Source organism: Colletes gigas, unplaced genomic scaffold (genome assembly GCF_013123115.1).
Source record: "Colletes gigas isolate AHSC1104 unplaced genomic scaffold, ASM1312311v1 Colletes_gigas_Sc00005, whole genome shotgun sequence".
Taxonomy (NCBI): Eukaryota; Metazoa; Arthropoda; class Insecta; order Hymenoptera; family Colletidae; genus Colletes; species Colletes gigas.
Genome location: NW_025106634.1, coordinates 2,522,190 through 2,541,564, shown reverse-complemented (window position 1 = coordinate 2,541,564; position 19,375 = coordinate 2,522,190). Strand labels below are relative to the sequence as shown.

At 44.4% G+C, this 19,375-nt stretch overlaps 1 protein-coding gene across 1 annotated transcript in view; it reads left to right on the top strand.

The window, feature by feature from the left end:
- The window catches only part of LOC122395106 (discoidin domain-containing receptor 2-like), a 129,369-nt gene that overhangs the window by 75,566 nt on the left and 34,428 nt on the right, over positions 1-19,375 (top strand). Inside the window, exons 5-7 of the mRNA XM_043392437.1 lie at positions 7,824-7,971; positions 8,711-9,018; positions 18,861-19,068. Of these exons, the coding sequence (XP_043248372.1) occupies positions 7,824-7,971; positions 8,711-9,018; positions 18,861-19,068 (664 nt within the window). The remainder of the gene's footprint in view (positions 1-7,823; positions 7,972-8,710; positions 9,019-18,860; positions 19,069-19,375) is intronic.

Genomic DNA, 19,375 nt, shown 5'->3' with positions numbered 1-19,375 from the left:
GTTCCAATTATCGTACGACGGTTGTCCGTTTACGTCGTTTCTTATTTTTCGTCTTCCTTTTTTTTTTTGTTCGAAGAAAAATGTATGGAAAAATAGAGGTACGAACGATGCCGAACACGAAGCCCCGGAATCGTTCTACTTTTTACCTTTCCTCCATCACGGTAGTTTTTAATGAGCACTGACGTACTTCCCGTTCCATTTCCCGTCTTCTTTTTTGCGTCTATCTTTTGACTCGTTATTTTATTTAGCGCAGCCTAAGCCGTTAAAATGAGATTGCACCTTTTAATAACGGGACCTCGGGGCAAAAAACGTCACGCTGCCACGGATACGCAACGAAACGATACAGAAACCGTGCGACGCTCCTATTTCTGGATACTTTGCCAGCTCATACTCAAATTATCCATCCTTCTCCACCAATTACAGATGCAAATACGCGTCGAAGATACGCTGGACCGATTTTATTCGCAAGACTGGAAAAATCATTGTCTCTGCGTCTCAAATCCAACTAATAATAATATAAAACAATGACAGCTAATAGACTCGACGGAACCACTCCTGATAATGGAAGCAAAACAAAGTCACGATCAGCCTACTGTCAGTTTCCAACAAAACCCTATAATACTTCAAATACACCACGTAATCAGGAGATACGACTTAACTAGAGTTCTCCGCGTCCGCAATCTCACTTGCAACAGCAAGAGAAAGAAGGACGATGACGATGATGATAATAATTCCCGGTATGGCTGCCTCCTGAGAACGATGTTACTTTGTAATCACCGTTCCGGCGAAACCCATAGCGGCATTAATTACCCGTATTTTAATGGAACGAGAGCAAAGGACGGATCTTCTCCTAGGAAGGCCGGTTTTCCGCAAAAAGTTCAATTAATCAGAGTGACCCGGTTTCATAGTCAAAGGAGGCGGCTCGTATTCGTGTACAGCGGCAATTTTAAAACGGCTCTTAATCATGTTTCTCTCTGTCCCGTACCCGTTTCATCCGGTGGTGTTTTTGCCCAGCGATTTCGCCGTGACAAACTCCGCGCGCCGAATCTCGAAATCGTCGGTTAATCACGGAACCCCGTGGCCATCCATCTCCTCTTCGCAATTTATACCGGGATCGTCGACGATATTACGAGAAGAAAATGATAATCTTAAGAACAATACCTACGAATTAAAAAAAATTTAAGGGATGGGTCTACGATGATTCGAAGAATCGTAAGCTGTTTAGTCGTGATACTCTTTGCACAGATTCAGAAACAGGAGTGAAATTTATTTTCTTGCCTTGAGGCAAATTGAACGCAAAAATATTTAATATTTTCTGGGCCACGTTGGGCACATTCCTTTCAATTTAATTTCGAGTCTTTTCTGACACGCGGGTTCGCGGAGGCCGCGTTGAATTCGTCATTATCGTGTCACGCGAGCGACCAGCCCCGAACTGTCAGGTTTTCTACCCGGGTTCGGCCGTGACGCGGGAATTCCGTGTGGAAATCCGATAATTACGGAAGGGGATAAGCGCAGAAGGGCGGGTGCGTGAGGAGACGAATGCGTGCTCGAGCGTCGGACACGCGAGCGCCGCGACGCGTTGGTTCCTGGCCGTCGGATCCCGACGCTGCCGGGTTCCACGTAAATCACGCACCGTAAACACACGGCCGTGCGGCAGGGTAGCGTTTCGTGGCGATGTCGGTGCGGAGGGGCTCGGGAAAAATAAGGGTGGTCGCGCGGCGCGATATTGCAGCCCGGCGTGTAATGTTAGTTATAATGTTGCACGCACAGGAAGCAGGGGACATTAGCGAAATGTTGTCCGGCAGGAGATAATTCGCCCGCGTCACGGAATACGTAGTCAGGTTGCTTTATCGCGGCCGATTGTTATTCTAACAGGAGCCATAATCGTTTTCCACGACCCGGACGGAACGAGGCGCGCTTCGACGGAAACGAGATCCCATCCACCGAGCCGGAGATACAATAGTTCCTCGATTTAAGACCCTATTCGTGCCCCGGATGCAAGACGAACTGTCCTTTCACGTCCTTGTCCATAAAAATTTTAATATTTAATAATTTCTATTTTGGTAGTTATATAAACATCGAGGGAATATCTAGAGACGATAAAAGATTTTCCCTTTGGGTGACTTGAATGATTAAACCATTCTTACAAAGTGTAGAAACGCTGATGCTCGAGTCTGAGTTCGAAAACGAACAGTCGCATCTAAAAAGGAAACTTTTTTCCGAATAAAATGAAATTTTTCACGGATTTATTCGGAGCGAATGTATTCCATGAAGGTACTTTTTCAAACAACACTTTTATCTCATTTGATTTTATCCTTCGTACTGTGTAGTGTGTCCCAGGGCGAAGTGATTCTGCGCACGGAGATAAGTCGAAAATATGGAATGAAATTTGCTCGTATAATGCTGTATTTTCGAGGAAATGAATTTTTAAAATCCGTCATGAATGCGCGGGGTAGAGTACGACTTGGGCAATGCACAAGTAGAAATGGCCAGTAATGGACGGACACGCTAGCTGAACTTGTTCGATCGTACGCGTACCAGACGAATTTTCGTGTCTAATTATCTCGAAAATGAAGTATTAGTCGTACAAATTTTATTCTACATTTCTGGCTCCGTTTTGCACGTAAAATTATCAGTCGTATATAAATTTATAATAGGAAAATTGTATTTTTACGAAGTTCTGTTTTCTCTCCATGAAACAAAATTAAAATAAGCCACCAATAATTTTGAATTATTAGTGCTCGATGAGATCCAAGGAACTTGTAGGAGATTATTGGATTTTCTTTACTTACGATAACGTCATCGATTTACCGTCACTGCGATGTTTGCAGCCATGTAAAATGTAATCAGGTGAATCTGCAGATATGTAGTTCAGCAAATAAGTAAAACGTTCTCCTAAAAATGTCGTTCGATCGAGGACCGAAAATCCAATAACATGCTAGGGAAGCAGTTCACGGAAACGCTCGTCTATGGAGCTATCGAACGCGACATATACGCCTCGATGCAATAATTTTCCTTTATACGCCACCTCGATAGGCAAAAACGATCGGGGCCATAAGTTATAGCTACTTGAACGTCGCGTATCTTAAGTGGAGAATGCTGGAACGCCGAAATTTTTCGACGAGCATACTCTAGGATAATCGATTCCTTAAAAGGCCTCTGCGTCTTTAAAAATTGTCAAAGTAAAAGTTTTCTAAGAAAAAGGATTTTATATCTTCGAAAGGCTCTTCTAAACGATTCCCGCGTATCGGTGAGTCGTTCGCGAGAATAATATCGAAATTGGCAATATCCGACCGACGATGCGTCTGTACAATAACCAATCCCGAAAGAATCGGAACGAACGAATCGAAAATAAAAGATATTCTTAGTGGTTCTCGGCGGGTCTTGGGGCAATTGAGAAATATTTACATTCAATTTCCTTCGGCCATAAAAATGATGTTTCAATGACGATATTATGACAGATGTACCTTTCATCTCGTACCGCGTAACAAAGCGCGGAGAAGAGATATTGCGGCTCCAAGAGAAAATAATAAAGCTCGTTCGAGGCGAAACAATTGGTCTCGAGCTTTCCGCTTCGTTTCTCTATTCAAAAATAAAACCGTACCATCCTGCCTCAGGAACGAGTCCGCAATGTAATTTTACAGTATTTACGTGATGAATGAAGCGCACACAAGTCGACCGGGTACCTACGTTCATATTGTTCCTACTCTACGACCTATTAACGGGATCAGCTTCCTTCTTACATTCCCTGTCGCAATTTCCCCAGCTTTTCAGTAATGGTCGCGCTTATTTTAAATCTTTCTTACCTCTACGACTTATTCTGCGCTCCGTTGCTTTCGCGCTCTGCTCCGCCAGCGCGGAATTAAACTTTGGGGAAATTTACAAACACCGAATACTCGTGGTTAAATTTTTGGAAAATTAAATATAACCTTCGTCTCAGAGGGTAATTAAATTGAAATAAATGCATATAGAAATTCCTGCCAGGCCTGGTATTTCCTTCTTTCGAGATAAAAGCAAAGAGAACTTTGTTTTGCAAGTACGTTTAAAAAAAGCATTCAGGGATACGTGCGTGGGGGGTTGGTACGGCTAATGTGTTCACGAGTTTGCGTAACTGGAGGAACTGCACAGTAGGAGGGGTAGGTAAAAAGTTTCCGTAATTGTGTAAACTGTCGCGCAGAGTCGATCGAAACGTCAGATTGTTCGCAGTTTCTGGAAACAGGCTTCGAGGAACAATGGTTATCGGTCGAAAAGGGGTGGCCGGTGTCACAAAATCACAAATTACATGGACGGGCACTCGGAGCGTGTACCGAGAAAACCCGGAACAATAACGCAGATCGATATCAGCTATAATTGCTCAGCGCTTAACACTTGACCCCTGTGCGCATGCACTGGCGTGTGCTCACGCACGCATTCGTGCATCGAGGGGGAAAGTAAAAGTAGCAGGAAATTGCATTAGAATGGCACGCACAGTCTCGCCCTGTGCATATGCACCCAGCAGGTAGAGTTGCAAGGTCATCCAGCGTTTCGAAGGTCTAACGGCCGGGGGTAATGAAAACTAATATCCACCCTCGGCAGTCATCACCCTGAACGCTCGTGCGCCGAAGAATGGCGTTCGCCTACTCAGTGGCGTCAGGTTACTTTGCTCCATATTTATCGCGAAATGCCAACGGGGTCGAAGAGCTTCGAATTTTCAATTTTTGGTCAGAGTTTTTTTTTCATAAAACGACGGCACGTAATATCGCGTTGAATTTAATTTCGGAACGTACACGGCGGCTACTTTGAATGTTCCGTCCCACTGGGGAGTCTTTTTTTATTTTTTAAACTTTCCAATATCCCGGAGCACCCGAAACTGCGTTAGCATTAAATCGGGAATCGACGGAAACGATTAAATTCTTTTTTTTTTTAATATCTGTCCTCGCAGTATTTTTATGGAATGACATTTGCGTAGCGTGATATAACGTGAAACGAGGATCAAATAAATGCACGGTGAACTAAATTAACTGTAAGCATAATGGAAGTAAGAATATATGGGAGATCTTAACAATAAAGGATCTGGGTTGTAGCAGGACTGCTTCGACGTGTAACTAGAATATTCATACGTCTCAAGTGAATAGAGGCTTTGATGTTTCCCTAAATAAGGAAGTCTACGATATGGACCGTAGAACTGTACCCTGAACCGTAGAGGACCATGAACAAACTGTAGAATATTAACCCCTTAGGTATTCATAATTAAATTCCCTAGCAATTTAATTAAATAATACGAAAACACCGTGTCGCGACGTAGGTAGACAATTTAAGGCGTCATTATTTCAAACAAAATAATTCGTTTCGAAAAACGGGATTTCTGACCATAGTATGAAAAATATCTTTAAGCAGTTAGCTGTGGCGATCCCTTTTCAGACCTCCAAAGATTCTAAACATATTGAAATTTACGAATATTCCTTAGTTTTCGCTAAAATTACAATTTCAATAGCAAATGATAACTAATTTTACACATGACGGATATAGTCGTCAAGCACAGCTGGCTGATTAAGCGTTCAGTAATTGAAATATCTGATCCTTTTACTTTTTCTAGAGAAAATGAATTATATTGGAATCGCTGGAATATATGAGCGATAATGTAATCCCGTAATTCTACTTTAAATATTGAAGGAAAATAGTGTTTGTACAGGTTTGAGGGGGTCTTCTCGCGCACGATAGATTTAAGGGAGCCATTTGGAGAAATTAAATTCTGCGCGCGCGTTGCAATCTCATTAAATTCCTGGGGAACAAACGCGTGCTTCTACGCCAGTGCAAAGTGTGGCAGCGTTGATGGCGTAACGTGCTACCGGCACGGGTCCCAGGGTGCCCGAAATGAGAAAGAATCGACCCCAGACAGAGGGGTGGGTAGCCAGCCGGAGTTCGGTAAGGTATACGCCGACCAAGAGGTAAGGGTTCACCTTGGGGAGTGCTTTCCAAGTGGCAGTTTCTCGAAGGAAACGATGACCTGCGAGCCGGCAGGACCGCCGCTAGGGCGGAGAAACCGTAAGGGTTGGCTTCAAACATTGAAAATCTTAATTACATATTTATAGAAAAAAAATCCCGCGCGTGAGGCCGCCGCCGCGGTCACGTATTCCGAATTTTCGGAAAAACGAGCACGTCTGCTTTAGGGCGACGTAAACGGAAGGAATAAAAGGGTATCGACGCCCCCTGCGAAGCAATATCTCCTCGACTCTTTCGTTCGTATATTATCAAAGAGTCACGAGGAAGAGATGTTTATACTCTTTTTAAAAATATTTTATCGTTCGGGAAATCCCCGCGTTTTCGAGGTTCTGGCGAGAACGAACGTTCGAAGGGACAGGCAAAGATTCTGTAAAAAGAGCGTATCGCGCGGGTATCGAAAATTTCAGTGTGAAATCAATAATTTAGGAAGAAAAGACAGCAGCAACCGAGCAACAAATCGAAAGAAAGAAGGTTGCCGCGTAGCGGTAGAAAGGAATGGAGAGGCGCGTTGGGAATAGAGGCGGTAACAGTGGTCGAAGTCGATGCTTAGTCGTACCAAAAAGAGATAGGAGCCGGGACCGATGGTACGGAACGTGTGTATGTACGTTCAACGGGGGGGTAGGAAACGTGCGCAGAATGTGTCGTGGCTGCCGCAAAATGCTCTGTCACGCAACTGTGTTGCATGCTGCGCCCCACACAAGAACACTGCCGGCTCGTACGGCCGCGTAGATTTATCCGTACAACAGGGTTGTATACAGGCTCACCCGCAATCGTGCCAGACCGAGAGCCGTACGTATAGTTGCACGTACACCAGCCCGACGCGTCTGGCTATCTGCTCGCCACGAGGCAACGCCAGTTCGCGTGATCTCACGGGACCGTGCACCCCTTTTCCACCTTCGGTTTTCTGCGCACAGTCCAACGTCCCTGTGCCAACGTCAGATAAACCGCTTATTTTATTCATAAACCCACAACGTGAAATCAATATTGCATCGGGTCTGGTGCACGCCGCGACGATAGAGAGGAACGGAAGGGGGAGAAGGTGGATGTCGGCAATATGGTCGTCTCTCTGACGAGGATCAGAGAATGCGGGCGATGGACGTTTAACTCAACCCCATCGCGAGAGAGGGCCGTTCCTCTCTGTCTCTTCCTCGACCCCGTCCCCGTCTCTGTGATCGTTCCTCTCTGACGCTCGCTCGTCCCTTCCGTCCCGTCTCGTTCTCTCGTCATACCTAACGTGGTGGAATGTGGGATGAAATTAGTCCTTAGCCACCCCCGTCTGACGCGATGGAACGCGATGTCCGTCCTGTGACGGGATGTCCAGAGCCAGACGATGGTATTTCAGTATGTGGCCAAGTGCAGAAACGCATCTTCCACGCGTGATATAAATGTCATCGAACGAGGGGGATGCTTTGACAGAATACTGTTGGCGCGCGTCGGAGGGGCGACCTTGACGCGCGACGATTATATACACTTTTTCCTGTCGACAACGCGTCGGATGGGGGTTGAAAGGTTCGAGCCCGGGGAGTTCTGTTTGTGTTTCCGATTCTTTCGCGTCTGTGCGCGATACCACCACACCCGTGTCGCTTCCGATCGCTTCGCGGGAATTAGAGTCGCCTAAAGATCCGATGGTTCACCTATAACAAACTTTCCGGTTTCAAAGAGGATCTATGAAAATCAAGAATAACAAAATAGTCGATAGGACGTTGGTCCAACGCGTGTCAAATTCAGCACAGTGGGCGAAAGAAATCCACGTTTTCTCGATCGCGAAACGGGAAAACTCAAAGGACAGACCGAAGACCGGGCACTGTCCCGCTCTTTAACCAACGTTTCCGCTGTTCCAGATAATACAGGGTAACACGAACACGTATTTGGAGTCCAAGCACGAGCTGGAGCCGCCTCTGTGGGCGAGCAAGATCCGTTTTCTGCCCTACAGCCATCACACGCGGACGGTTTGCATGCGGGTCGAGCTCTACGGATGTTACTGGAGCGGTAAGCTGTTTGCACTCTCCAATTTTCAGTAGAACTTGCCGCCGCTTAGAATACTCACCGGACTGTCCATTAACCCTTATACCGTTGCCGCGTGCGCAAATTTGCTTTTCGGAATCTTGCTTGCACAATTATCCCTTTCTTCCTTTGACGAAGCAACATCGAATTAAACGTTTAGCCAAACGGAAAGTTACACACCGCGTTACACGCTTCGGCCGCGTCTTAGTTGCACGCGTTGCAACATAAATACAAAGAAACCCGGGGAACTGAAGTTGCACGGTTTGCCGCGCGAACGTACGCAACCGTAACTAATTGTTCCCGCGAAACTCGCGAAAAGACGTTTCGAGAGACTACCGTCGAGATATCAAATCCATAAATAATCCAAGGGTGTTTTTAATAACTGTATTTTCTCTACGTAAACCGTTCCTAAAGCAATATTTTCACGTCGTTTGCATTTTAAAAATAGTATCAACGAAGATAAGAATATAATTCAGAGATTTTCTTTATGAGAAGGATTCGTGAGAAGATATTAGCGAAACCCCGGTGTAGATCACTGACTTCCCTCCCCCGGATGCTTCCTTAATTAAATACCACTTTAAGGTTATTCGATTCCTCTCTGACGCCCACGTCGAAAATTCTAGCTCGTCGTAATCATAATAATGCCCGCTGACAAAGCGAGGCTTTTACGCGAGTCATTAAAAGGCGGGCCGGGGGACTTCACACCTTGATCTTTTTACCGCAGACGGCGTGGTATCCTATTCGATGCCCCAGGGTGATAAAAGGGGTAATGGATGGGAATTCTTCGACGCCACCTACGACGGGCACTGGGACGGCGAGCTCCGTCGTGGCCTGGGTCAGCTGACAGACGGCAGGACGGGGCCTGATAACTTCAAAATGGGATATTACGATAACGATCGCATGCAGGGCTGGGTAGGCTGGCGGAACGATACACGTGGACAGCCGGTCGAGATCAAGTTCGAGTTCGACAAGGTCAGAGAATTCTCGGCCATCCATATCTACTGCAACAACCAGTTCACGAAGGATGTTCAGGTAGGTGACGATTGCTCTCCCGATAGACGAGATTAGATCTTGAGTTATATCAAAATGGTAATCACTCGACGTTTCCTATCGATAATTCGAAGGAACGTTTCGGAACCCTGTCCCACCCCTGCTACAACGCTGGAAAATACTATGCGTACGAAAGCTAAATTTCGATCACGTCGATACGATCGTCCTCCCGATGTCGTGAACTTTCAAATAAAGATCGAATTAAGAGGGTACGGGTGTAGCGTTTAATTACCTATCGAGCGTCTTCGCAATCGTAAATACACGGGGAGAGACGAATCGTTTACTTTCGGTCTGGCGACATTATTCCTCGGTCCCCGTAAGGAATGCGCAAGCAGCGTCGATCAACAGGCTTAGGATCCACGGTTGTTCGAGATCGTTTTACCGTCACCTTCTTCCCTTCGTCGTGCAGCATCTTGCCGTCGAGATGCTGGTCCTCCGTATCCCCACGGTTGATTGAATATTCCACTCGACGCTTTATCAGCCAGACGCCGGCTGAATATAAATACAATCTGAAACGGTAATTCCCAGCAGTTCGATATCTTCGAACGTGGCTTATTGGCGTGATCGGGTCGTGGCGTTGCATCCAAACCGGGAATAATCGGGACAACCGATCTTTGTTATTAAACGAGAAATTAACCCCTGGCAAACTCTTGTAATTCGTACGCCTCGCTAAGAATTTCCAACGGTGATTTATCTTCGTCGACGCGAATCGTAGCTAATAGTTTTTTTTTATAAATGATCTCTATTGAATTAAGATCAGAGCCTCGCGATGGTCACTCTCGAAAGTGCAGTAGCCACTAAATTAGCCCTTGGTAGTAGGAACATTGAAGCGTTATCTTGTTAGAATATCGTGCTTTCAACCCCCATTCACGTTATGAATGGTAACAAATACTGCTGGTAGATTCGTCGCTAAGGCTGACCCAGCAAACAGTTCGCCTCGAATGCAGTTGGACTCTGACCGAATTCAGAGTTTTTAAATCAAAGTTTCGGTAACGAACCAACACCGTTATCAACGGCTGTTAGCGAATATAGGGAATGCGAAAATTGCCCGACATCGAAGCCAATGAAAGATAAAAATCAGTATACAGGTCGCTGATAGTTCAATATTCAAACCGTCTATATATGGATGTTTATCTCCCAGTGGCTCCAAAGTTGGATAAATTCCCTATATTCGTCATCAGATAACCATAACAGTAAAATCATCCAGAAAGTTTGAAAAATATAATAACGAATTAGAAAAATGTTCAACGTGCAATTAAGGGAAATCGAACATTTTTACCGCAATGAAAATGCGTCTGCTCTTCGAGAAAATACACCAGTTGCTCTCCCTTTTGTTGGCACGATAAATACACGCGAAACGTGCGTTCGCGAACGACCAAATAGAATTTCGTTTATAATTTGGGTGTTTCGGTAATTAGTAAAATACGCGAGACGAGGCGGCGTTGAACCGTGTGCGTTTTTGCACGAGCGCCCGGGAAATTAATGTAAATTCGCGAACGTAATTCCCCGGGTGACCGACAGAGAAACGCTATCGCTGTCCGTTCGAGAACGGATAGGAAAGTTTTCGCGTCATTCGTTACTGGCGTAATCCGATGCGTGGCGGACGCCGGAAATGAGTTCGCAGGCTCGCATTATCCGGTAGGGGAGGACATTCTTCGTCGCAGAGGCGGCCAATAATTCGATCCCTTGTATAATTTCCGTTTCGCAGCGATTCGCGACCCTTCCGCGACCGTTCACGCTAACTTCGATAATGTAATGCAAATACGTCTGCTCGGTTGCCCCTCTCGCATTGATACAGACGCGATACAGGCGGGCGCGTGGCCGGCATGCGAAATCGCCCCCGCCTTCGTCGGAATTATTTCCGCCTGCGGAATAAAACTCTCAAGCGCAGCTCAAACTTCAGATTTATGTAATTTGCCGTTTGCTTTTAACGACACGCCCGGCACGTTGACCGGGACAGTGTTTCCCAACCTCGTTTTGCAATTTATTAAGAGGATATTTCTGTAAAAAGAAAGGGGAATACGCCTAGAGACTTTCCCTTGAAACGAAATTTATAACTGTGTATAAAATGTAAGTAAAAGGTGCCTAAATTTTTCGGCGGAAAAAAAAATTTTCAAATCGTTCTAAAAAAATTATCTTCGGCTGCAGGGACCAATTACAAGCATTTTTGGTGAATAGACATACCCCCGAAATCCTATGCAGTTTCGAGAAAAAAAATTCATTACTGAAATTTGATGCCTGACCATCCGTTGATATGTTTCACTGAAATTTAAAAAAGTTTTCAAATCGTTCTAAAAAAATTATTTTTGGTTGCGGGGCTCAATCACAATCATTTTTGGTGGATACAGGTACCTCCGAAATCCTTCGCATTTTCGAGAAAAAAATTCAAGAAGGTGAACTAATTTTTCGATAAAATTGAAAAGTTTCAAATTGTTAAAAAAAAATTATTTTCAGTTGCCTGGGTCAATTACGATCATTTTTGGTGAATACACATACTTTCAAAATCCTACACGTTTTGGAGAAAAAAATTCCTTACCGATAATATAATGGCCAGAAATGTTACCCTGCATGCGTATGTTTAAAACATCATAACTTCTGAGCAAATTGGAGGATTTTAATGTTTCAAAATGCAAACAACGTGTATTTTGACGAAGAATGTGTAGAAATTCTAAGAATATTCAAAAAGTTGTTCCTTAACCCCCGTAACGTTGTCGCATGTCGAAAGACGCTACGAATTTTCCGAATGACCCGATAGCTCCCCCTCGGTAGCATAAGATATTTATGCGTCCATATTAACAACAATGGCGGCGGCACGATAACGGGAGCACTTGAAGAGCCAATAACGCAGCCCTCAGGTCCGTTCACGGCCTATGTATTCCACAGTGCTCGTATCAAATCCGCTTTAAACTCACGCGAGTGTTTTGCTCGACGGTGCAGTGCATTTAAAGATTTGCCGGCGCGTGCGGTGAAATATGCATGGACGATTATTGAACAGTACCATAAACGGGAGACCCCGAATTTTGATTCGGATAAAAGCGTTCCTGAGCGGTTCGCGCGCTTCAAAGGGAGGGACGCCGATCCGCTTTCAATCAATAAGGCTAAATCGCGCGGTCATTGTGTACAGCGCTAAGGGAATCTCCTAGTTCAGGCCGCCAAAAAGGGCCGTCCTTTTACGAATTTTCTTCTTAAACGCCATCGACGACAGCTCTTTCTGTATTTATTTATGCCATTCGCGGGCGAAACAATTGGGACAGCGAAGGGATCGTTTGTTCGAGTTGTACATCCCTTAAATAGAAATCCATTTGCGATATCACATTGATCTGCAACGTTATACTTTCAGTAACTTTGAACGCATTTTGTACCTATTCCACTAAAAGGACTATCTTTGTTTGCGGGAAGTTCATGCAATCCCGTTTTTTCGAATATATTTTCACCTATTTTATCGCATCGAGCGTTATCTATCGGACTTTCAAATGTACTCCTCGCTTTATAAATCGGTAAATATTATTGCTTACTGACCAATGTTGTTTCCCATCAAATATAATATTTGTTGAATTGAATAAAAACCAACATTGCACGTGCAAACAGCTAACAAAATTGCAAAATGCAGGTGTTCCACGGCTCGAAACAGTGCCCAATTTTGTGTAAAAGTCTCTGGACGGAGACCAATAGTTACCGAAATATTCTTCAATGAAAAATGATGGAACATTTGCGTGTAAAAAAATCCGTACCTGATACGGGAATTTAATGTTTTCACCAACGCGTGTAGATACTTCGACGTTGTTGATCTGTAAATTAATTTCACAGAATGTGACAGGTATCTGCATAGCAATAAAATTTAGTTTACGTCGAATAGCGGGATATGATTCTCGTTTATGGCGCCTGGGAGAAAAATTCTGGAAAATATCCCGACAGATATTAAAAAATACCTCGATAATTGTTGGTTTTTCACACCACATAGCTTAATTGTTTTTTACCCGACATCTTTTTATACGACAAATAGTTAACGAGCAAATTCAAGCGATAGAATTAAATGGTTTCGATTGAATCTGAGTTCTACACTCTATTCAATGCCCTTGTAACTTCATTATTTCTTAGAATCTCGATTTAGTATTTTCAACTTTAATTAATATCGCTAGAAAGAAATCCTATGACCCGTCGAACGATAATATCCTCTTTAAACAAGGACCGTCAATTTTCAGTCCACGAAGGTCCATTTCAACGACCGTCGCCGTAATTATTTGGCGACGTTAATCGTCGATGTTTACGAATACAGTCGGAATACTTCAGCGAAGAATCATTAAAAATTTCGGCCGTGTCACTCGAACGCATCGACATTCGAGCATTTGTTCGGATAAACAACACCGTTTAATTGCAACAATGAATCGGTCCGCGCGCTGGGAACGCGAGAAGAGTATATTTTTGGTATCCGCAATTTTACGCGGGACCATGGTGAAACTGACGATATTTTATTTCGTGACCCGAGGTGGGGGGCGGTGGAAAGGGGTTGGCAGGTCGAAAAATCATCGGGACATTTCGGCAAGCGGCCCATGTAACCGGACGTTTTTCGAACCAATTAATGCGAGGTTCGATGACCCGCGGGCGAAAAAAAATTTTTCGATTTGGCGACCCCGCGGAGATCTTCCCTTAACGCGTTGACTGTCGTGTCATCCAGTTCGTAGCGAGCCCGTGTCACCCGAAATACAGTTAATATTTTAGGATAGTATTATATAACAAGTGTGTGAACGAATAATTTCTTAAATATGTCGCGCGAACTGTGGTCGAGTGATAAGAGTGAACTGTGCTGGGGTGTGAGTGACGTGTGTTTGGTTCAGAACGAAACGTAGATGTATAAATGGTCTAAGTTGAATAGTGGTTGTAGAAGAAACGTTGTAAGAAGAGTGTGAAGAAATGTGTTTATATGAAAAGTTGAAAATTGTTTCCTGCAAATTAGCTTAGAAAGTTAACGTCAGGCAGCAGTGAAACGCTGAAGTAGACGCTGGGCGTAAGAATTCCGCGTATAAAATTCTCTCGCTTATCGCGCGGAGGTCAGTGAACACAAGTATGCAGACGCACGGTGCCAGAAGAGAGAGAATATTAAGCGCAAAGGACGCCGGAAGCACCCTCACCAACGCGTGGCGACGGAGTATAAACGATGGACGCTCTTTGACGCGGCGGACCTCTGAAACCGCCAGGTTGGTGCCCTCTTCGTGGTCGGCCTTCGAAACAGAAGCACCGAACACCCGATCGTCCTCCAGATTCCCTTCCACGTCGCCAGATTTTATATACAGAGTGACCCCGGACCGCTGGCGTAGCCTCGCAGGCTCATAAACCGGAACCCCCGCACAATGGCTCTGTCGGGGCTTTGCCCGTGGCGCATCTTTGATATCCAAATAACATTTTCCCCTTCGACGGAAGCAGCCAGCGAAACACACGGCCGGCTACGGGCGATAATAGACTGCGATACGAAACCGCCTTTTCCCCCCGTCCCTCGGAACAGCCCTCCTACGCGTTTTGCCACTGTTGCCAAAAGGGGCGGCTCCGGGACGCGGATAAAAAGGAAACGTCGTCTTGAGAGATGGGACGAAATTAGCTACGACGAGCTGCGAAAGGAACCGTGAATCGTCAACTTCGTAATTACGTTGACTTTTCGGTTCTTCAAGGGGAAACCACCGCCCCTCTCGAACCATCAAGGCGTTTCGGAATCCTTCCGACCAAAGAAAATATCAGATATAAATTTCTCGTTGCGAAAGATGAAGAAAGATAGAAACGAATTACTTTGTACGAAGAGTACAATGATACAATATACGGATAAGAATTTTCAAATTTAATACTTTGTCCAAAGACGAAAATTATTTGACGTAGAAGGAGGCACTGTATAATTAACTGTATAACTCAAATTACGGTTCTTAATTGGAATACTGTGCATTTTTATACTACAACAGCGTTTGTTAAGGCGAGATCAATAGCGTGCCATTCAATGTAGTATAAGAGCATAAATTAGCAGACCTCAAGGAACCAGGTCAACGTGAATTACGGGTCGTCGGCCACCTGAAGCTTGTGCGATGATTCTACGTACTCGAATTAGACCACTCAGGTTTTGGCCAAATATTCCAGCTATGTAGAATGTGTAATGTAGCAAATATTGGAAACTAAGGATCAAATGAGATTAACTTGCTATTAGAGAGATGATTTGCGCAAACGTGTAACTTCTGTGCTATTTTGCTCGTTTCTGTACCGTGTATGACGATGGCGCCGCGTATCAAAGGAACAACAAAGTCGTGCTCTGAAGTCTCGCGTTTGCGTAAAAATCGAGGCGCAGAGATCGAACAAAATAGTAACCACCGGGCAAAATGTTGCTCAGTTTCGGGCGAACGATACGTAAATCGCGTAACACATCGCGAACGTGGAAACCTTTCAACGGTTTCGCGCTTAATGCCGTTTCGCAGCGAGCGCCGCCAACGAATGCCAACTCCTCGTACGATGATTCCGGTCACGGAATCTCGGGCATAAGTAACAAGATCACTTTGTAATTTCCTTGTACACTCGGGGAACGTTTGACGTCGCAATTTAATAAACGTAACGACCGAGACGTCTGCGAGTCAATTTACTCAGCCGGTCTCCTCGAGAGAAGAAATGAAAACGAGCAAAATCACCGCTACGTCTGATAAGATCCTACGCCGCGTTTCTAACAGTGTGCAAATACTTATCCTCGACTCGTACAAGAACCGGCGTCCCGTCGCCATCCGCTCTTTCCGGCTCGTCAAAGTGCATAAATTTCCCTGATTACATCCCGGCCCCGATGCAACGGTCTTCCGTCCGTTCACCGACTCCCGTGTCAATTTTATTTACGAATGCTCTTTCCTACGGACTCCATTTCAATTTCGTTCATGGACGACGCGTTCCCCTTTGATGCCCGGGTAGACGCCCGAAGGCCGTCGCAACTCTTAACACTTTTCCTCGGAAGGACGTACATATACTCCAAAAGGCATAGGATAATCTACGAAAAATATGCACGTATCAAAGAAGACGTATATTGGAGCAAAACATTTTTTTTTTAGGGAGGAGATTAGTTTGATACTTGAAATCCAATTTATATACGTTAAAATCACCACGGGGAGGCCGAAAACATCCTGCATCCTCAAGAGAGACAGCGAAATTTTTAAAATTACCTTTTAAAGGGGAGGCCTTGCTGCTTCTAACAATGGTTCAATAATTAATAAAACACTAGTGGTTTCGAAACTGCACGCGTCTAAAGTTTAACTATTTTTAGACTATTCTAAGACAGTGGAAACTGAAGATTCTCTCCTGTCGTCTTTGCTATACATATATTCCCTATTTACATCGAAAGCTAACTAGAATTTCATACCAAATTTTGTTATACATATTTGTCTCAGGAACCAACCAATAAAAATAGAAGTGAATATTGTAAAATTCATTATAAGAAAAATTTTATTTCATTTGATCGGTCGTGATAGGTTTATTGTTAAAGGACTAAAGTCGTTGATCGTACCCATAGAGGATGACTAGAATCGTTAGCGAAAGGGTTAGGTTTGCATACAGTCTCGCGTTTAGTCACGGACAGGACGATGTAACGTTGCTCTTTGAGGATAAGTCTCTGTTTGCCCGGAGACTGCAGCAACGTTGCGGCGAAACTATTTGCCTGGGGGAGTCGGGGAATAAAAAAGCCTCGCGTCCGGGGCCGGCTTCCCTCCCCCAAAACTCCATTTCTCTCCGTTGAACCGTACTGTAAAAAAGGGATTTACTTCCAGATCAGTTATTGCGCTTCGTCCGGTATACATATTATATCGGATAAGCCGAGCGGACCCGTGTCTCTGCGTCTGACTCCTGGTGCGGATCGCGAACACGCGAACTATAGCCAACGCCACAGTTTCCATCGCTACGATGCAACTTCCAATCCAGCCACACCCCCTCCAACTCGTGTTTCGATTTAAAAATAAGTGAAATTTGAATTCTCAACTAACGTCCAACTTATCGTATAGTAACAAATAGTAAAAAATGTGTCCCACGAGCCTTAGTATATCGCGTCGAAGTAATGTGTCCGAAAATATTGCGATGTCTGTTCGTTTCGTTGAATAGAAATTTGTCTTGTCGAAAGGCCCCTGGCAAAGGGCATCCCGGATGCATCGTTTGGTGCACGCGAAACCGAGGTTGGCTTGTCCCCGTCGTTTTCGATTGAATATGCCCCGCTGGTGGACTCAGAGCGTCGACACGCGGAGAAACGAGGGAGTAGCAAACGAGTTTTATGACGAGCCATCGGCTACACGCGGACAGATACACCGGGGCATCGATAACCGATGCCATCGGATAAACGCCTCTCCCGTCACCGGGATATCGTTTCCGACTCCCATCGGTTCTGAAACGAATCTTTCGTAATTGGATTTACATGACGCGAGTTACGATAACGAAATCTTCGGGAGCCGATTCCGGCGGCGTCGTATCCGCTCCAGATGTTGCCCCGCGGTTTGCGACAATGACGTTATCGACTTTCGACTCGAACCGCAGCCGCCGAAGGGAAGTTTTCTTTCGTCGGATAATTTGATAGCCCGTGGAAGCGTGTCGGGTATTAGATCTGCGAAAGGGATCTCTGCGGTTGGCCATTTATCGAACTTTGAAAGGTTTTGTGTCTCCTCGACTACGGGATAATAGATTTTGCTATGTTTGATATGTTCTTCGGAGACTGAAACATCTGATTTAGTACGACTAGCGATTCCTGCAAAAATTGTTGCAATCTTTCTTACGAAAGTTAATCAAAGTACACTTTTACAGTAAAATCGAAGGAACGAAAATTTGTGCAATAAAGTATACGATAAAATCGATATTAATATAACAGTTTTACTAGCGATACGATTCGAGCGATACCGACAATAAACTAATTGGTTATCTATCGCACCGCAAGGGGTTCGACCGCAAGCAATTAACGTCCTAATTTCATGCGAAATGTCGACACCTGTCAACTATTGGCAGAAGCATCTATGCAGAGTGTCACGAAACGATATTTCCGTTTAATCATCGTTTTATTATTAAAATCTTTTAATCGTGACCGATATAACCTTGAAAAGGTGATCTACCCTCTGAAAAATTTTCACGCGTAAAAAAAAAGCAGGAAACGGAGATTTTTGTGGTGATAACGTTGTTGCCTCACCCTGTACAGACAAATGGCGGCTGGGTGGCTCGTAAAGCGCACAACATGAGACGAGATTATATGGACGAAACCTCAACACACTCTGGCTAAGTAAAGCCTTTTGGGACCTTGGATAATATCTTTGATTTATGATCAGATCATGTACCCTATCGAACTTCAGAGACGCATTAAAGTTTTATAACATCCTCAAAAGTCATACGACTTTCGTCCCCACCTCGCGTGGGAGGATCGTATTTTACTTTGTTCCTAAATCTTCTTTGGCGAGAGCTGGTCTCGACTCGACTCCCTATCCATCAACGTCATACTTCGTCTGTGTCTGTTTTATTTCATCTATACACGGGCTTATTTAGGTTTTCCGATGCGTTTAAAGGCTACCGCGATCAATCTCTCGAGCTTGCCGCAAGTATAATAAAAATGGATATTTATTTTGCTGCGTCTCATCGCGATATACGGGTTCTGGATCTTGGTATTTCCTCCAAAACCAGACTAAAAATTCAGAAAAATGTTTCGTTTATTCGTTTGACAGGATTCTTAAATACAAAATTTCACAATTTCATTCGGTTCTTCAAACCAGAAATTTGTATCCACCTTTAACGTACGGTTAATTCATAAACTGCAGGATTAATCAATAAATGGATCCTTCGATGTTGGGTTGCAGGTGTTTTCACAAGTTGATATACTGTTCAGCATCGGCGGGAAGTACTATACAGGCGAACCAATCACCTACACTTACATGGAGGACAAGATATTCGAGACATCGAGGAACATTACCATCAAGCTTCATCATCGTGTTGGCAAATACGTCAAGCTGAGACTCCACTTCTCGGATAGGTGGATTATGATCAGCGAGGTGACCTTTGACTCCGGTGAGTAAACGGAACCAATCATTCCTATTCAAACTACTGCCAATCAACAAGAATATATTGGATGCGCTAGCTCCGGCGAAGAAAGGATGAATACGCGAAACGTGCGATTTCCGTGTGATATACTGCACAATCTTTGTCGAACCGTTCTATTCACAAGTTTGAAATACAGCCCGACGAGGTACACGTACAATACGGCTTAAAAGTTTCGGCACACCGGAGTAGAAACCCCTTTTCTTAACGAGTCGTACCTCGAATGCCCCCTTTTCATCGTAAAATCTGTTAAAGATTAAAGCCTTAACAAACAGTT